This window comes from Alligator mississippiensis, chromosome 1, assembly GCF_030867095.1.
Source record: "Alligator mississippiensis isolate rAllMis1 chromosome 1, rAllMis1, whole genome shotgun sequence".
Classification (NCBI taxonomy): domain Eukaryota; kingdom Metazoa; phylum Chordata; order Crocodylia; family Alligatoridae; genus Alligator; species Alligator mississippiensis.
This window is the reverse complement of record NC_081824.1, coordinates 226,913,217-226,926,282: the sequence shown is the minus strand read 5'-3', so window position 1 is coordinate 226,926,282 and position 13,066 is coordinate 226,913,217. Positions and strand designations below refer to the sequence as shown.

Sequence of the window (13,066 nt, the reverse complement as noted above, 5' to 3'; positions counted from 1 at the left end):
CAGGCTGAGGAATGACTAGCTATGCTGCAGTACTATGGAGAAGGACCTACTGGTTACAGTAGAACATAAGGAGAATGAGCCCATAGCATACTCCGGTTGCAAAAAAAGCTAACAACATACTGGTTTGTATCAGCAGAAGTGTCACTTGCAGATCAAGGGAAATAATTCTTCTGCTCTATTCAGCACTGGGGAGCCCTAATCTGGAGTGCTGTGCCCAGTTTTGGGCCTCTCACTTTAAAAAGAATGTGGACAAGTTTGGAAAGAGTTGAAGACAGAGTAACAAGAATCATTAGGGGCCTGGGAAGCAAGATTTATGAAAAAAGGCTGAAAGACCTAGGATTATTTAGACAGGAGAAGATGGGGGCAGAGAATTTGGTAACAGTCTTCAAATGCTTCAAGGGAGATAATAGGGAGGATAGAGATGTGCTTTTTTTCTGTAGCCATAGGGGGCAGTACTAGGAGTAATGGCCTCAAGCTGCAGCAGGAGAAATTTAGGCTGGAGTTTAAGAGAAACTGCCTGATTATGAGGGTGGTCACACCTTGGAACAGGTTACTTAGAGAAACTGTGAAATCTCCATCCTTGGAAATTTTCAAGAGCAGTTTGAACACTTGACTGGAATGGATGATCCTGCTTTGGGCAAGGGGCTGGACTAAATGACCTCATAAAGTCCCTTCCAGCCCTACTTTCCAGTGATTCTATATTTGCAGCAAATTTTCCTTCTACCACTGAATATGGGGTACAGCATTTCGAACACTATGTGGGCAATGATTATTTGCTCTGTACAATAATAGCTCTTCTCTACAGCACCACCGGGGAGAACTGTTCTCTTTGTGCCTTGGGACTTCCAGCTCATCTTGAATATCCCTTTGGTCTCTGGCCCCAGGAAAAGTTTACTCTGCAAGCCTCAAAAAGCCTCCCAGCTAGCCCAGGGCAGCATCTCTTCAGCAGCTTCTTTGTATGCAACTCATTTCAATTTGAAAATCATAACGTGAACTCAGCCAAGTTAACTCAACATAGGAAGCATTTAGGTCACCTCCCTTCCTCTCACTCTCCTGATACTTAATTCATTCCAGAGGATCCTATGGAGGCTTGATGGTATACATAAATTACACTGCCATCGTCACAATTCCCATGGAAATGCTCTAGGAAATGGAACCATACATGTGATAGTTTGTAACAGAACACTTGAGCATTCAGAGGTCACAAAGCCATCTGAAACGTTCTTAACAAATTAAACCAGCATTCAGCTAGGTATAAAAAGGTTTGCTTTGCTTACATTTTTGCTGTCTTAGTTATTTCTGAGATTTCTCTTCCCCCTCCCCCTGCCATATTATGCAAGAAACAAAGCACAAAGGGAAGTGTAAAAAAAGAAAAAAAGCTGAATGCCCCCAAGGATTGCTATCCTGACCTTGCTTCCCTACATGTAACTTTTCAGCTGATGGACGTTGTGCTCTACAAAAGAAATCTCAAAACTTTAAATCATTTCATACAATTAACCTACAGTCCTTTAACCTTACCATTTAAATAAATAGCACTTACCATTCCAGTTTTTGGCTATCTTGAACATGTTTGCAGCCCTGGTATACATTTCACAGGCTTCTTCAACCCTTGTATTTCCCCTGGAGAAATGAGAGAGGACGCAAGTCAGTTGCATTGCACATCTGTATAATACAGTCGTTCAAAGAAAGGCTAAGACCCCAGTGTAGAATGCCGGATTTTTTATTCTCATTTATTCTGCCAACTTAACCCTTACAACAGTGAACAAGTCATCCTACTGGCTATCCAAGTTCACGGTGCTCACTCAAGTAAAGGTTTGTGTTCCTTGGTCATGTGAATGTAGTTCTGATAACCGGCATAGGGGTCCTGAGGAAACCATGGAAGCATCAAGTCCCACAAGAACAGGGACCAGACTGTAGGAATTACATTCCTCTGCCTTCTTGGGTCATGCTGGCTTTGTCTCAAAGGCACCATTCCTAAGAACATTAGTCCATTATAAAATTTATTAACTGGGTTCAGAGCTTAAAATTGAATTGTCCCACATCACATTTCTAAAAAGTAATTGCCTGCGAGTGTAGCCAGAATTGCATAAAGGGGCTGGTCTGATCCTTGCTTTACACATTAAATTGCCTCTGTGCTAAGGCTCTGGTATGGGTCTGTGGGAAGTGTATTCCCCTTCTGAGTCATATCAAGTTCTAGCTCCAATCAAATGTACCTTTTTTAGTGCAACCACTGAAGCCCAAGATGCAACTTCCACCAGGGGTGGGGTAAGCCTGAATCACTGGGATGTCTCTAGCACAGGATCATGTGGCAGTGTCAGAAAAGCCCAAGAGAGCTAGTCACTACAGTAAAGGAGATGCTTGCAGATTTTTTTTTTTTGCCAGACTCGCTTAGATGCAGTCAGCAATGACTTACAGATAGTCTCACTCCATAGTGGTTTACCCCTTCTGCTGCTTTCACTACACATTATCAGTGTACCAGCAAAACATGACGACACCCACAACCTAGCATGTTAGGACTGGCTGAAGGGACAACTTTAGGATCTGAACATATGGGGCCAGAGGCATAATAGCAAGCTTTTTAGCCACAGCAAGGCTGATGGGTTTTGATGAGGATGCACTGATGTTTTTGCTGGTTTCTTAAAAATAAATAAATAAATTATATATATATCTATATATATCTCTCTCTCAGAAGTTCCCAGCTACAGAGTCCTGCTCTTCCCCTCAGGATAACACTGATCACCGAATTAAGGGTCAGGAAGGACTTTCCCCCCTCCCTCCCCCTTCACCAGGTTATACTGGCATGGACAATATGGGTTTTGAAGTATGGGGCATGGTCCTTGTACAATCATGTGGGCATATATCACCAATTACTGTATTTTATCACAAACAACATGCATTTTCCCCCCAAAACAGCTGCTGAAAATGTTAGTGTGTGTTGTACATGAGAAATAAGGCAAGAGCAGTTTCTGCATAGAGGGAGGGAGGGGAAAGGGCAAAAGTTAAAGTAAAAGCTGAGGGCAACTCACAAGGAGAACAACAAGCAGGGCTGACTGCCTAGCTTCCCCTACTCCATTACTTACTGCAAGAAAAGATTTTTTTTTCATTCTGCTTTTCAAAAACAACATACGTATTATATTCTGGGGCATGCTACATGTGAGAAAATTTGGGGCACTTCCCTCTGATTGCAGCAGCAAGGCAGTGGGTGCTGTAGGGCACTCTCGATGTTCCAGCAAGTGTACCTTGTCTTTAAACCCTTGTGCACAACAATTTAAGGAATCCTTGGTTAAATGGTTGCCTGCAGATGACTAGATTTCATGGCTCAGGAGCCACCTTCCATTCCTGCATTCCAACCTTCTGGAATGTAGGCAAAATTACATGATTTATCCTTGCAGTCAGCTCCTTAAAGCCTGTAAAATGTAAAGATAATGCACACCCCCTCTTTTCACAGTGGTACTGCAAGAATATAACCTCTTCAGGACTGGGGGGATGCTCAGGTACTGCAGTGATAAGGAGCAGGTAGGCAGATACCAAATGCTCATTCCCTGAGAGTTCATGCAGAACAAGAACAGAAGAAATGTACAACTGCTTGTTTTCAAGACACCAGAATCATAAAGACAGTGTGAAGCATTTAGGATGAGGAGAGTTGCCCTCTTGCATTACAAACTGGTTAAGGTTAGTTATTTACGCACAAGCCCAAGACATCTACTCTCCCAATGCAAGCCCCTAGGTGCCCTCTGGACTTGGATGCCAAGGAAAACTAAAGTCAGTGTTCAGCAGCAACTGTAAAGTACCCATGCAGAAAGGCCTGTCTCAGGGTGCCAACACTGAACACCCCATGGGCACGAGGCAGGGAGGAGGCAGGCAGAGGTAAAGCATGACCAGGATTTTACATACTTATAAACACCCACTGTTTGCAGTTCTTACACATGCTCCACGAGGGGGCAAGGGAAGGGGCTCTTTAATTAGAGCAGCTCCAAGAGCCATTCTAATTAAAGCACCCAGAGCATCTCATATCAGCATCCCCACACTTAAAAATGGTGGCAGTGACACTATCCAAAGCTTGTCAAAAGAACAATGACAGTGCATTGGAGCAACCTCGCTGCTAGCGTATAGGCACCCAATGCGTGTATTTATGAGTCATCTTTAGATTCTCCATTTCTCCTGCTGCCAACTCCATTGCATCCAAGAGCTGTTAACAAAACAGACTAGTAACTGCCCTGGGGCCAAACACAGAAACGTGACTTCAGCTTCTAGGAAACAGGTATCCCTCTGGACCATTGCTCTAGGCCTCAAGATATAGCCCAGTGTTCTCACTTCAGATGCTTTAGCTGACTGGAGGGCAACTGGCCAAGCATCATGATCTGCAGTGCTAAATACAGCACAGTCCTCTCACTGAACGCTGAATTGCCAGTAAATCGCTAGCGAGTTTGAGCTTTCCAAAGCAATCAAAAAATTGTTACAGCCTCACTTATCATCATGCAACCAATTCCCAGTCTTTACAAGGGGACTGTGTGGTGACCTGGGAATTTGAAACAATCCATTTCACCAGAAGTCTTGCTGCTCAGACTGCAAGGAAAACTCTTGTCTGTGTCCCAGTGTGCTAAGGACATTCCTGTCCTGACCAGGTGGGAAGAAAGGAATGAAAGGGAGAAGCAGAGATGGAAGAAAATAATTCCTAACCCTACATCCACAAAGACAACCAAATATCAAAACATAAAACCCCAAGAGAGAAACTCACTCCAATTCTCATTCAAATTGGCAGCTGTAAAAGGGCACAATATACCCCCCAAGATGGAGAACAAGCAAAACTGGATGAAGTACTAATGGATGTTCCAAACTAAGCCATGGAATTGATAGTCTAGAAGTGGGTTGCAAAGGTTTTACACCACAAAGTGAGCAGAGTAGGAGTATGGATTTGGGTCAGAAACCTACAGGTGGCCTGTTCACAAATGTGATGGCAACAGCCAGGCCCTATCACACCAACTATATAAAAGATGCCTGCATAGCCCAGTCTTCTGTGAATTTAAAATAAACCACTATTTAAAAGCATGTGCGCACACATATCATTCTCCAATACACCCAATCTGTACCCATGTGGTACAGATACTGTATAGCAAGTTACATTTAACTCAAGTATTAGTTTTTCCAGCATTGTTGATACGAGTGTTTTCAATCTCAGATTTTAGCTTGCAAATGCCAAATCCCAACTAGTTCCATAATTCTTCCCCCGTTCTATGCAAAACCCTCTATACAAATACCAGGGAGTTTTGTGGACAGAATACAAGTAAAATACAATCTTTTAAATTCTCAAGGCAACTGTGGTTTAAAGAACTGTTGGTTGGAGGAAAGGGGAGGGGATGCTATGAGCCAAGGACTCTACTATTAAATTAACGTGCTGAAGTTCTTAAGATGTTAAACAACAAACTCTAGCCGTCACTGATTCACTGGCAATTCTTTGGACAACTCACAATACACTGTTCCAAAACCTGCATGTGGCCTGATCACCATGAACACATAAGATGCCTACAGCCCAGTCTTCTACAGACCTCAAACTAGAGTACTGATGAAAAAAAATTAAAAACCCCAAAAAGGAACCCACCCCCAACCAAACAGACATATCCACATTCAAGTCAGTGGCACAGACTTAGTGCAAGTTGCAATTAAATCAAACCTCAGTTTGTAAAATGGAAACACAGTACAACCTAATTATACACCACAGTTTATAATACGCCCCCACTTTTAACCATCCCAAGAGCAGAATCTAATCTCTTATGATACAATAAATTGACTAACCCTATTATAGTGAAAACATCCTATTTTAATGAACTTCTCTTGGTCCCAGGTGAGAATTTTTTACAGCAAGGTTGTACTTTAATAAGTTGAATTCATGGACACCAAGAAACTCATTTAATTACTACTTCAAACACACTCCTGCTTAGGAAACACATACGTACATATCCTAACACCATACACATTTACAGGAAATGCTCTTCGAGTATTCCCCAACAGACTATGCAAGTCTCACTAGATCCCATTCCAGGAGGACAGCACAACATGCTATAATTTCTCATTTTACCAGGCTATTATGTTAATTATACATTGATCTAAATGGTCTCCAGATCCCAACTTCACATAGGATTTTTTTAAGTTGGCAGGGGGAAAAAAAGAGGGGTTGGGGGTTGTGTGTTTGAGCTTTGTCTCTCCCTCCACAGCTACAGGAACGCTGAAGTTTTATTAGTATACGTGTAAATCTTATGTTGAAGAATAGAGGCATTTTCTAAATCAGAAAGTACTGTTAAGCAAATGCCTCAAAATACTTAACACCCAGCTTCTCATAAGCCATATTTTTTCTACTCCAAGATTAGTCTCCGATATTTCTAGAGGGTGCCATTGTAATAAATACAATCATCATTACTGTCTAGACAAGACTAAGATGCTGACAGTGTTTAACATCACGTGCTTTTCTCAAAAAGCAAATAAGGGTTGCTACCAATGTCCCCACTAGAAAGTCTGTAAAGTCAGAGATTGGATTCTTGCAGCATGTGGATCCAACATAAAAACAAATTTTGGTATAAAAAAGGTTCCAGAAGAGTCGTTTCTATGCAACCTGGGTCAAATTCTTCCTTCCTTTACATAAGTGTAAAATGACCAACTTTCAGGGAGCAAACTGTGGGTCACACAACCTTGCATCCTCCAAAAACAAAGCAATAAACTCCGGAGATTATTGCCATTTGCACGTGCACCCAGGATCATTGCATACTGAGCCAGGTCTGAGCAGCCCTGGCTGGCAGAGGGCCCTGGGGGTCAGCCTGCCATCCTGGGGCTGCTCCCCCCACCCTCAACATGCTAGAGGGACCAGCAGGGGCATGAGGATGCTTCAGCATGGGGCTAATAGGCAGGTAGCCCTCGCATTGAAGCACCCTCATGCCCCAGCCAGCCAGGCCAGTGTCTACACATCTGCTGCCAAGGAATTTTTTACTATGTAGGAGGACAGTACTTGATAATAGTACTTGTACGTTATTTTACTCCAGCCTAACAGGGGCACATGTGTAGACACCAAAATGTTTACTGTGCAGCTAATTGGTCAACTGCACAGTAAAGGCCTCATGTAGACACACACACAAGGTAGGTAAATTAGCAGCAGCATAGGCCCCCTTCATGCCGCACTGCACCAATGCTAACATAATTAGCTTCTCAATGGCGCTAAGTAAAGCTAGCCATTTTAATGGGGGGCTGACAGGAAGAGCTGATGAACTACCCTGGGTACAGCACTGCATGAATATAGCTGTACTGCTTCTACTTCTGGACAGTGCAGGAGTAGAAAAGCCACATATCAAGCACCACTGTACTATGTCCTCAAAGAAGAAGATGGACATGAGTTAGTGTTAAGCTAGGACCATTTTTCCAAACTGGTGAAAAAACAGCCCACTTCATAAGGTGTTCAAGGACATAGCGTGAGAGTCCACTTAGGTCTAAAAAACAAACAAACCCTGGGACAGTTGTTGCCTCAAAGAGGTAGCCAGAGATATAAATGATGGGCAAAATTAACTTCGGGAAGTAAACAATATGAGCAGACACAGAGGCACTTCTTAATAAAAACCTGTTTGAGTGACAACACTAAATTACCTACTACATTATTTATAGACCCCAAGCACTTAGAAGAAATGAATAGTTAAAGATGTCATAAATTTTACACACAATCTGACCAAGTATGTGAAAAAACGTGCATTTATTTAATCTTCAGTGTGGCATGCTGGAGGTTTTTTATCTTAATTTCTGACTCAATTTTAATAGAATCCTTTAAAAATAAGAGAGTATTTCATATTTCATCAGTTGGCAGTGTTAGATTTAAGTACTTATAACTGCAGTGTCTTGAGAATAGTAGCAGTTTACATGAGAAGAGTTTAACATTGAAGAATGCCAAGATGATCTTACATCTAAGAACTCCTATTTGGACTTGCATTTGAAATTGATTAATGCGTGTCATTAAAGGCATACCACAATTTGACATCTTTAAAAGGTTTTGGGGTTGTTTGTATTTTGAAGTTACTTACAAAAATGGCATTTATCTTGAGGCAGAGGTGAAGTTACACGGTGATGAAATATGCATTTAACTAACATAATTGGCTTATTCTGGAATTCCTTAAGAAAAATGTTCAACTGATGTTACAAAAAGTCCTGGTTGGTTGAGAAAATGTTTGTTACTGTTTGGGGTTTTTTTTGCTTCAATCAGCTACATGATAGCCAACCACGTTTAAGTTTCAAAGAGGCAATTCATAAGTCTCCAACTGTTCCTGTCCTTGAAAACACCTCTCAAGCATGAGCTAATGCTAATATCTTTGTTTCAAATTTCAACTCCATTGAGCTGATAAAGGGATACAGGGTAATATTAGATCCTACAAAACCTCCACAAAGAAAGAATTTGAGTTCTTTAGTCTCAAAAAGCATCTGCATTAATTGAAGGAGACTTCTCAGAAAACCACCTTGTCGTCAATACCACTTAAAGATCTCTCCTGGTGTTCACAATTTTTTTTCTTCTTTTTATAAATTTGTAAAAAGAGATCAAAAGCAGCCTTAAAACAGGACTAATCCAAACAAAATCTCATCACATCACTCATTTGTGATATGAATACACCTCATACAGATAAAAAATACACTTCAAAAAACAGAAATCAATCTCTGGTCCTCCAGCTTGAAAATATTCTGAACTAGCCATAGTAACTTTAGCTAAACACCAAATTCTATTAGTTGCAAAGGAATGAAGGATCTCTCTAAATGGCAACTATACAGCAGAGCAATGTGCTTGGCTTTTTCACAGAGGCTGATTTTTAAAAGCACAAAACCCCTTCATCTGAACTGAAGTGGGTTCAACCCCACAGGGGGAGGAGAGGAAATCAGCCCTGTAGCACCCGGCCCAGATCATGCTAAAAATCGAAGGTGAAACACAACACTGACATGAACAAGAACAGAACTGGGCCCAGTTCAGAAACCACTTAATTTTGGACTATTTTCCACCAAAGTTTTCTGTAACTTCGTAACAAGATGGTAAGCATGAGGGGAATAAAAGAAGTGTCTTAAAAGGTGGCCAAACATGAGACATTCAAAACTTCAAGTTAGGGAGATGCTTGATGTACAAGAGTTTGATGAGTTTTCTTTACTATACCTTCAAAACACATAGGGCAGCTGTCAAGGCAAGCCCATTTTCCACACCAATACTGCTGGAGCTAAAATTGGACCTCACAAAGGAAGCTCACTGTAACCCCTAATGGAAAGTATCACTCTCTCCCCACAATCACTGGAGAGGAAAACATGCCTGGAATACCCCATTAAGTCCTACAGTTTGTCTCTAGAGTGCAGCTAGACACTTACCCTAAGACATCTGGGTGGGATGAGGGGGGGAGGCAATGAGAGAAAAACCTTCCTTTATTTGGATCTAGTCCTATCCAATGCAATTTTAAAATTTCATGTTAACAAGTGAGACTGAATGACAGCTGTTCCAGCAGAAACAGACAGGGGACCATTGCTTCAGTGCCCCCATGCAGGCTGCCCTCAGTTTGGTAGTAGGTACTAGAGAACTTGGAGAAAGCTAAGGAAAGTAGCTGGTGATGGCAGAAGCCCAGAGGGGTGTGTCTGAGCAACTGATGATGCCCTGGGTCTGTGTGGCCATACTGTAAAATGAGCACCTCCTCCTTTCTGCACCTTAGAGCAGGGATTGTCCCCCGGGGATACTTGAGAAGGCCCTAGGAGGTATGCACGGGTGGGCAGGGCCAAAGCACTGCCATGAACCATCCTGTGCTGCCGTGCAGGAGCTGCCCACCCAGCCAGATGCAGGGGAAGCTCACATGTGGTGGCTGCCACCGCTCCATGTTCAGCCGCGTGCTACCCCCCTTCCCCTCCCGCTCTGCATCCAGCCGCCAGGGGTACACTGATCCAAAAAGGTTGAAAACCCCTGCCTTAGAGTACAGGTTTGGCTACAAATCACAGTACCATGCCATGCAAAGGCATCCATGCTAGCTCCAAACAAGCTGCTTCCTGGAAGCAAAAAGAAGCATATACACACAGTGATCTGCCTGCCTAATTAACTCTGCTGAGAAGCAGCCAAGGGGATGCACATTTTCATTATTACATGAACCTAAAAGTACCAGTCACAGTGCTGTCTGGCGGAAGATCCATTTTCCATGCCTTAACTATCTTTTTAAATTTATAAACAGGCCCATTTTTCTCAAGGTAGGATTATATCAGAGGGCTCTCATTATGCTTGACAGGCTGGTGGAGCAAGGTCTACAAAATGGTATAGTTATTACTGGGGAGAAATGTATGTAAGTCAATACGCAAGACTGTTCCACTGAGATATCGCTTCACATAGAAATTCCAGATGGAGAATATAATTTCATCTTCATGCACCAACATTGAGGGTTCTTTCCAAAAAACAGAAAAACGAAAACCAACACCACAAACCTGAAATCAGCTTTTTTTTTTTTTTTTTTTTTTTTTTTAAAGGGGAAAAAGAAAAAAAAAAACAATCACCAGCAGCTCGGCATCCTCCTTGAGGATCACAGGAACCTGGAGCTGCGAGGGACCTCATGGAGGTCATCTAGTCGAGCAGTTCTCAGTCATCCCACCCAGCCTCACAGCTTCCATCTTGTAGGCGGCACCCCACCCACTGCACCCGGGGCCATGTGGGCAATGCTGGAGAGCCAGGCTAGTCCTCTCCTGCACAGAAAGCAGCACAGATGGGCCATGAAGTGGGTTTTTGGGGGGTTTTTTTGTTTCGTTTTGGTTTTTTTTGTTTTTTTACAGAATGCAAGGGGAGGCTGCAGGAAGAAAAAGGTTGAGAACCCCTGATCAAGTCCATCCTTCTGCTCAAAGCAGGATCTTCCCTAAGTCATTCCAACCAAGTCTCTCTCCAATCTGCTCTTGAAAACTTCCAAGGATAGAGATTCCACAACTTATCAAGGAAACCGATTCCAATGCTTGACCACCCTCATAATCAAAAAGTTTCTCCTAATCTCCAACCTAATTTCTCCTGCTGCAGCTTGAGGCTGTTGTTCCTAGTACTACACCCTACAGCCCCAGAGAAAAGCCCATCTCCCCCCTCTCTATAATCATCCTGCAGATATTTGAAGGCTGTTATCAAGCCCTCTGCAGTCTTCTCTTATCCATACTAAATAACCCCAGCTCTTTCAACCTTTCCTCATAGGTCTCATCTCCCAGATCTTCAATCATTTTTGTTGTTTTACGCTGCACTCTTTTCAAAGTGTCCACATACTTTGTGAAGTGCAGGGCCCAAAACTGGGCACAGTTCTCCAGGGGAAGCATCACTAGTGCTGATAATAAAAATATTAAACAATACCAGACAGGAGAGAACCCTGGAAAACCTGTGATACCTCCTCCCAACTAGACATCAAGCCAGTTAAGAGTACTCCATAATTACAATGATTCAACCAGTAGCTTATCCACCTGACAGTACTTCCTTCTAGGGGTGCACCAATAAAGATTTTTTGGGCTGATACCGATGGCTGATTATTAATTGGCCATATCAGCCGAGACCGATCCAATTGGCAATATGCGGCCCAGCAGCTTGAAGCACAGCATCCAGCTGGTAAATCTGTTCCTGGTAGGGGGAGAAGGGGTAGAGGGAGGGAACGGGTATGGAGGGGGCGCAGATCGAGGCCCCTGTGGTGAGGGAGGGAATGGGGCCAGGGCAGGGCATGGGACAGAGCCGCAAGTGGCTCATCCAAGGTGCACAGGGAGGGAAGAGGGTGGATCCTGCCACTGCACACACCCCCAGGGAGCCATGGGGGGCACGTACCCCTCAGGATCTGTGTACGGGGCAAGGATGGGCTGATGCTACAGGCTTAGGGCTGGGGTCTGCACCAGGCTCTTCCTGTCAGAGGAAGGGGCCAGGGCAGGTAGCAGCAGCAGCAGCACTGGGAGGAGTGGCTAGCAGAGTGGGCTACAGCCACCACAAAATTTGCTGTAGCCCCCCCCTCTCAGTGCCACTGCCACCCAGCCTTAGTACAGCCCCAGCCCAAGCCCCGTGCCATGAAGAGCCTGGCACCAGCCCACCCTACACACAGATCTGGGGGGGCACATGCCCCCCATGGCTCCTCCAGAGGTGCACACAGTGGCAGGATCTACCCACCCCCCCACCCCCCCTGAACGAGCTGCTCATGGCTCTAACCCACACCCAGTGCATGCCCCAGCCTCAACCACACTCCCTCCCTCACTGCAGCTCCCCCACCCCCCCAACAAACTTACCAGCCGGACACTGCTCTCCAAGCTGCCAGGCTGGCCACGTGCATGCATGCAGCATTTATTGGAGATATTAATCAGCCATATCAGCCAGTAAAAGCCAATTGCTGATAATGCCAATTTTCCTTTTATCAGTGCCGATATGATATGGACCAGTGTATTGGTGCAGCTCTACTTCCTTCTAGTCTGCATTTCCTTCGTCTCTCATGGCACTCTCATTAAACTGTGGTAAAAGCCTTGTTGAAGTCAAGGTACATCACATCCACTCCTCTTTCCCCATCCGTATAGCCTGTCATCTTATCATAGAAGGAAATCAGGTAGGTCAGGTGAATCCAGGTTGGTTTCGTGGCGAATCCATGCTGGCTCTTCCTGATCATCTTGCTCTCCTCTAGGTGTTTCAAAATAGATTTCTGGAGGACCTGCTCCATGATCTTTCTGGACGTCAACGTCAATCTGACTGGTCTGTACTTCACTGGATCCCCCTGTATCCCTCTCTTAAAGATGTGCACTATATTTGCTCTTTTCCAATCATCTGGGACTTCATCTAACTTCCATGAGTTCTCGAAAGCCAGTGGCTCTGAACTTACCTCAGCCAATTCCTTCAGTACCCTCGGGTGCATCCCATCCGGCCCTGCCAATTTAAAATCATCTAGCTTCTCCAAGTAATCCCTAACTTGTTCTGCCATTATTCTAGGCTGTTTATCCCCTTCTTCATCTCCTCTGCCAATTATACTCATCTGGTTTGTGAAAACCGAGAGAAAGTTGAAGTATTTAATTTCTTTTTTGTCTGCATCATCTATAATTAGATCAC

At 43.8% G+C, this 13,066-nt stretch overlaps 1 protein-coding gene across 1 annotated transcript in view; it reads right to left on the bottom strand.

Moving 5' to 3' along the window:
* NAPB (NSF attachment protein beta) overlaps positions 1-13,066 on the bottom strand; it is a 49,785-nt gene that overhangs the window by 23,527 nt on the left and 13,192 nt on the right. The window contains exon 2 of the mRNA XM_019491051.2: positions 1,541-1,620. Coding sequence (XP_019346596.1) covers positions 1,541-1,620 — 80 coding nt within the window. The remainder of the gene's footprint in view (positions 1-1,540; positions 1,621-13,066) is intronic.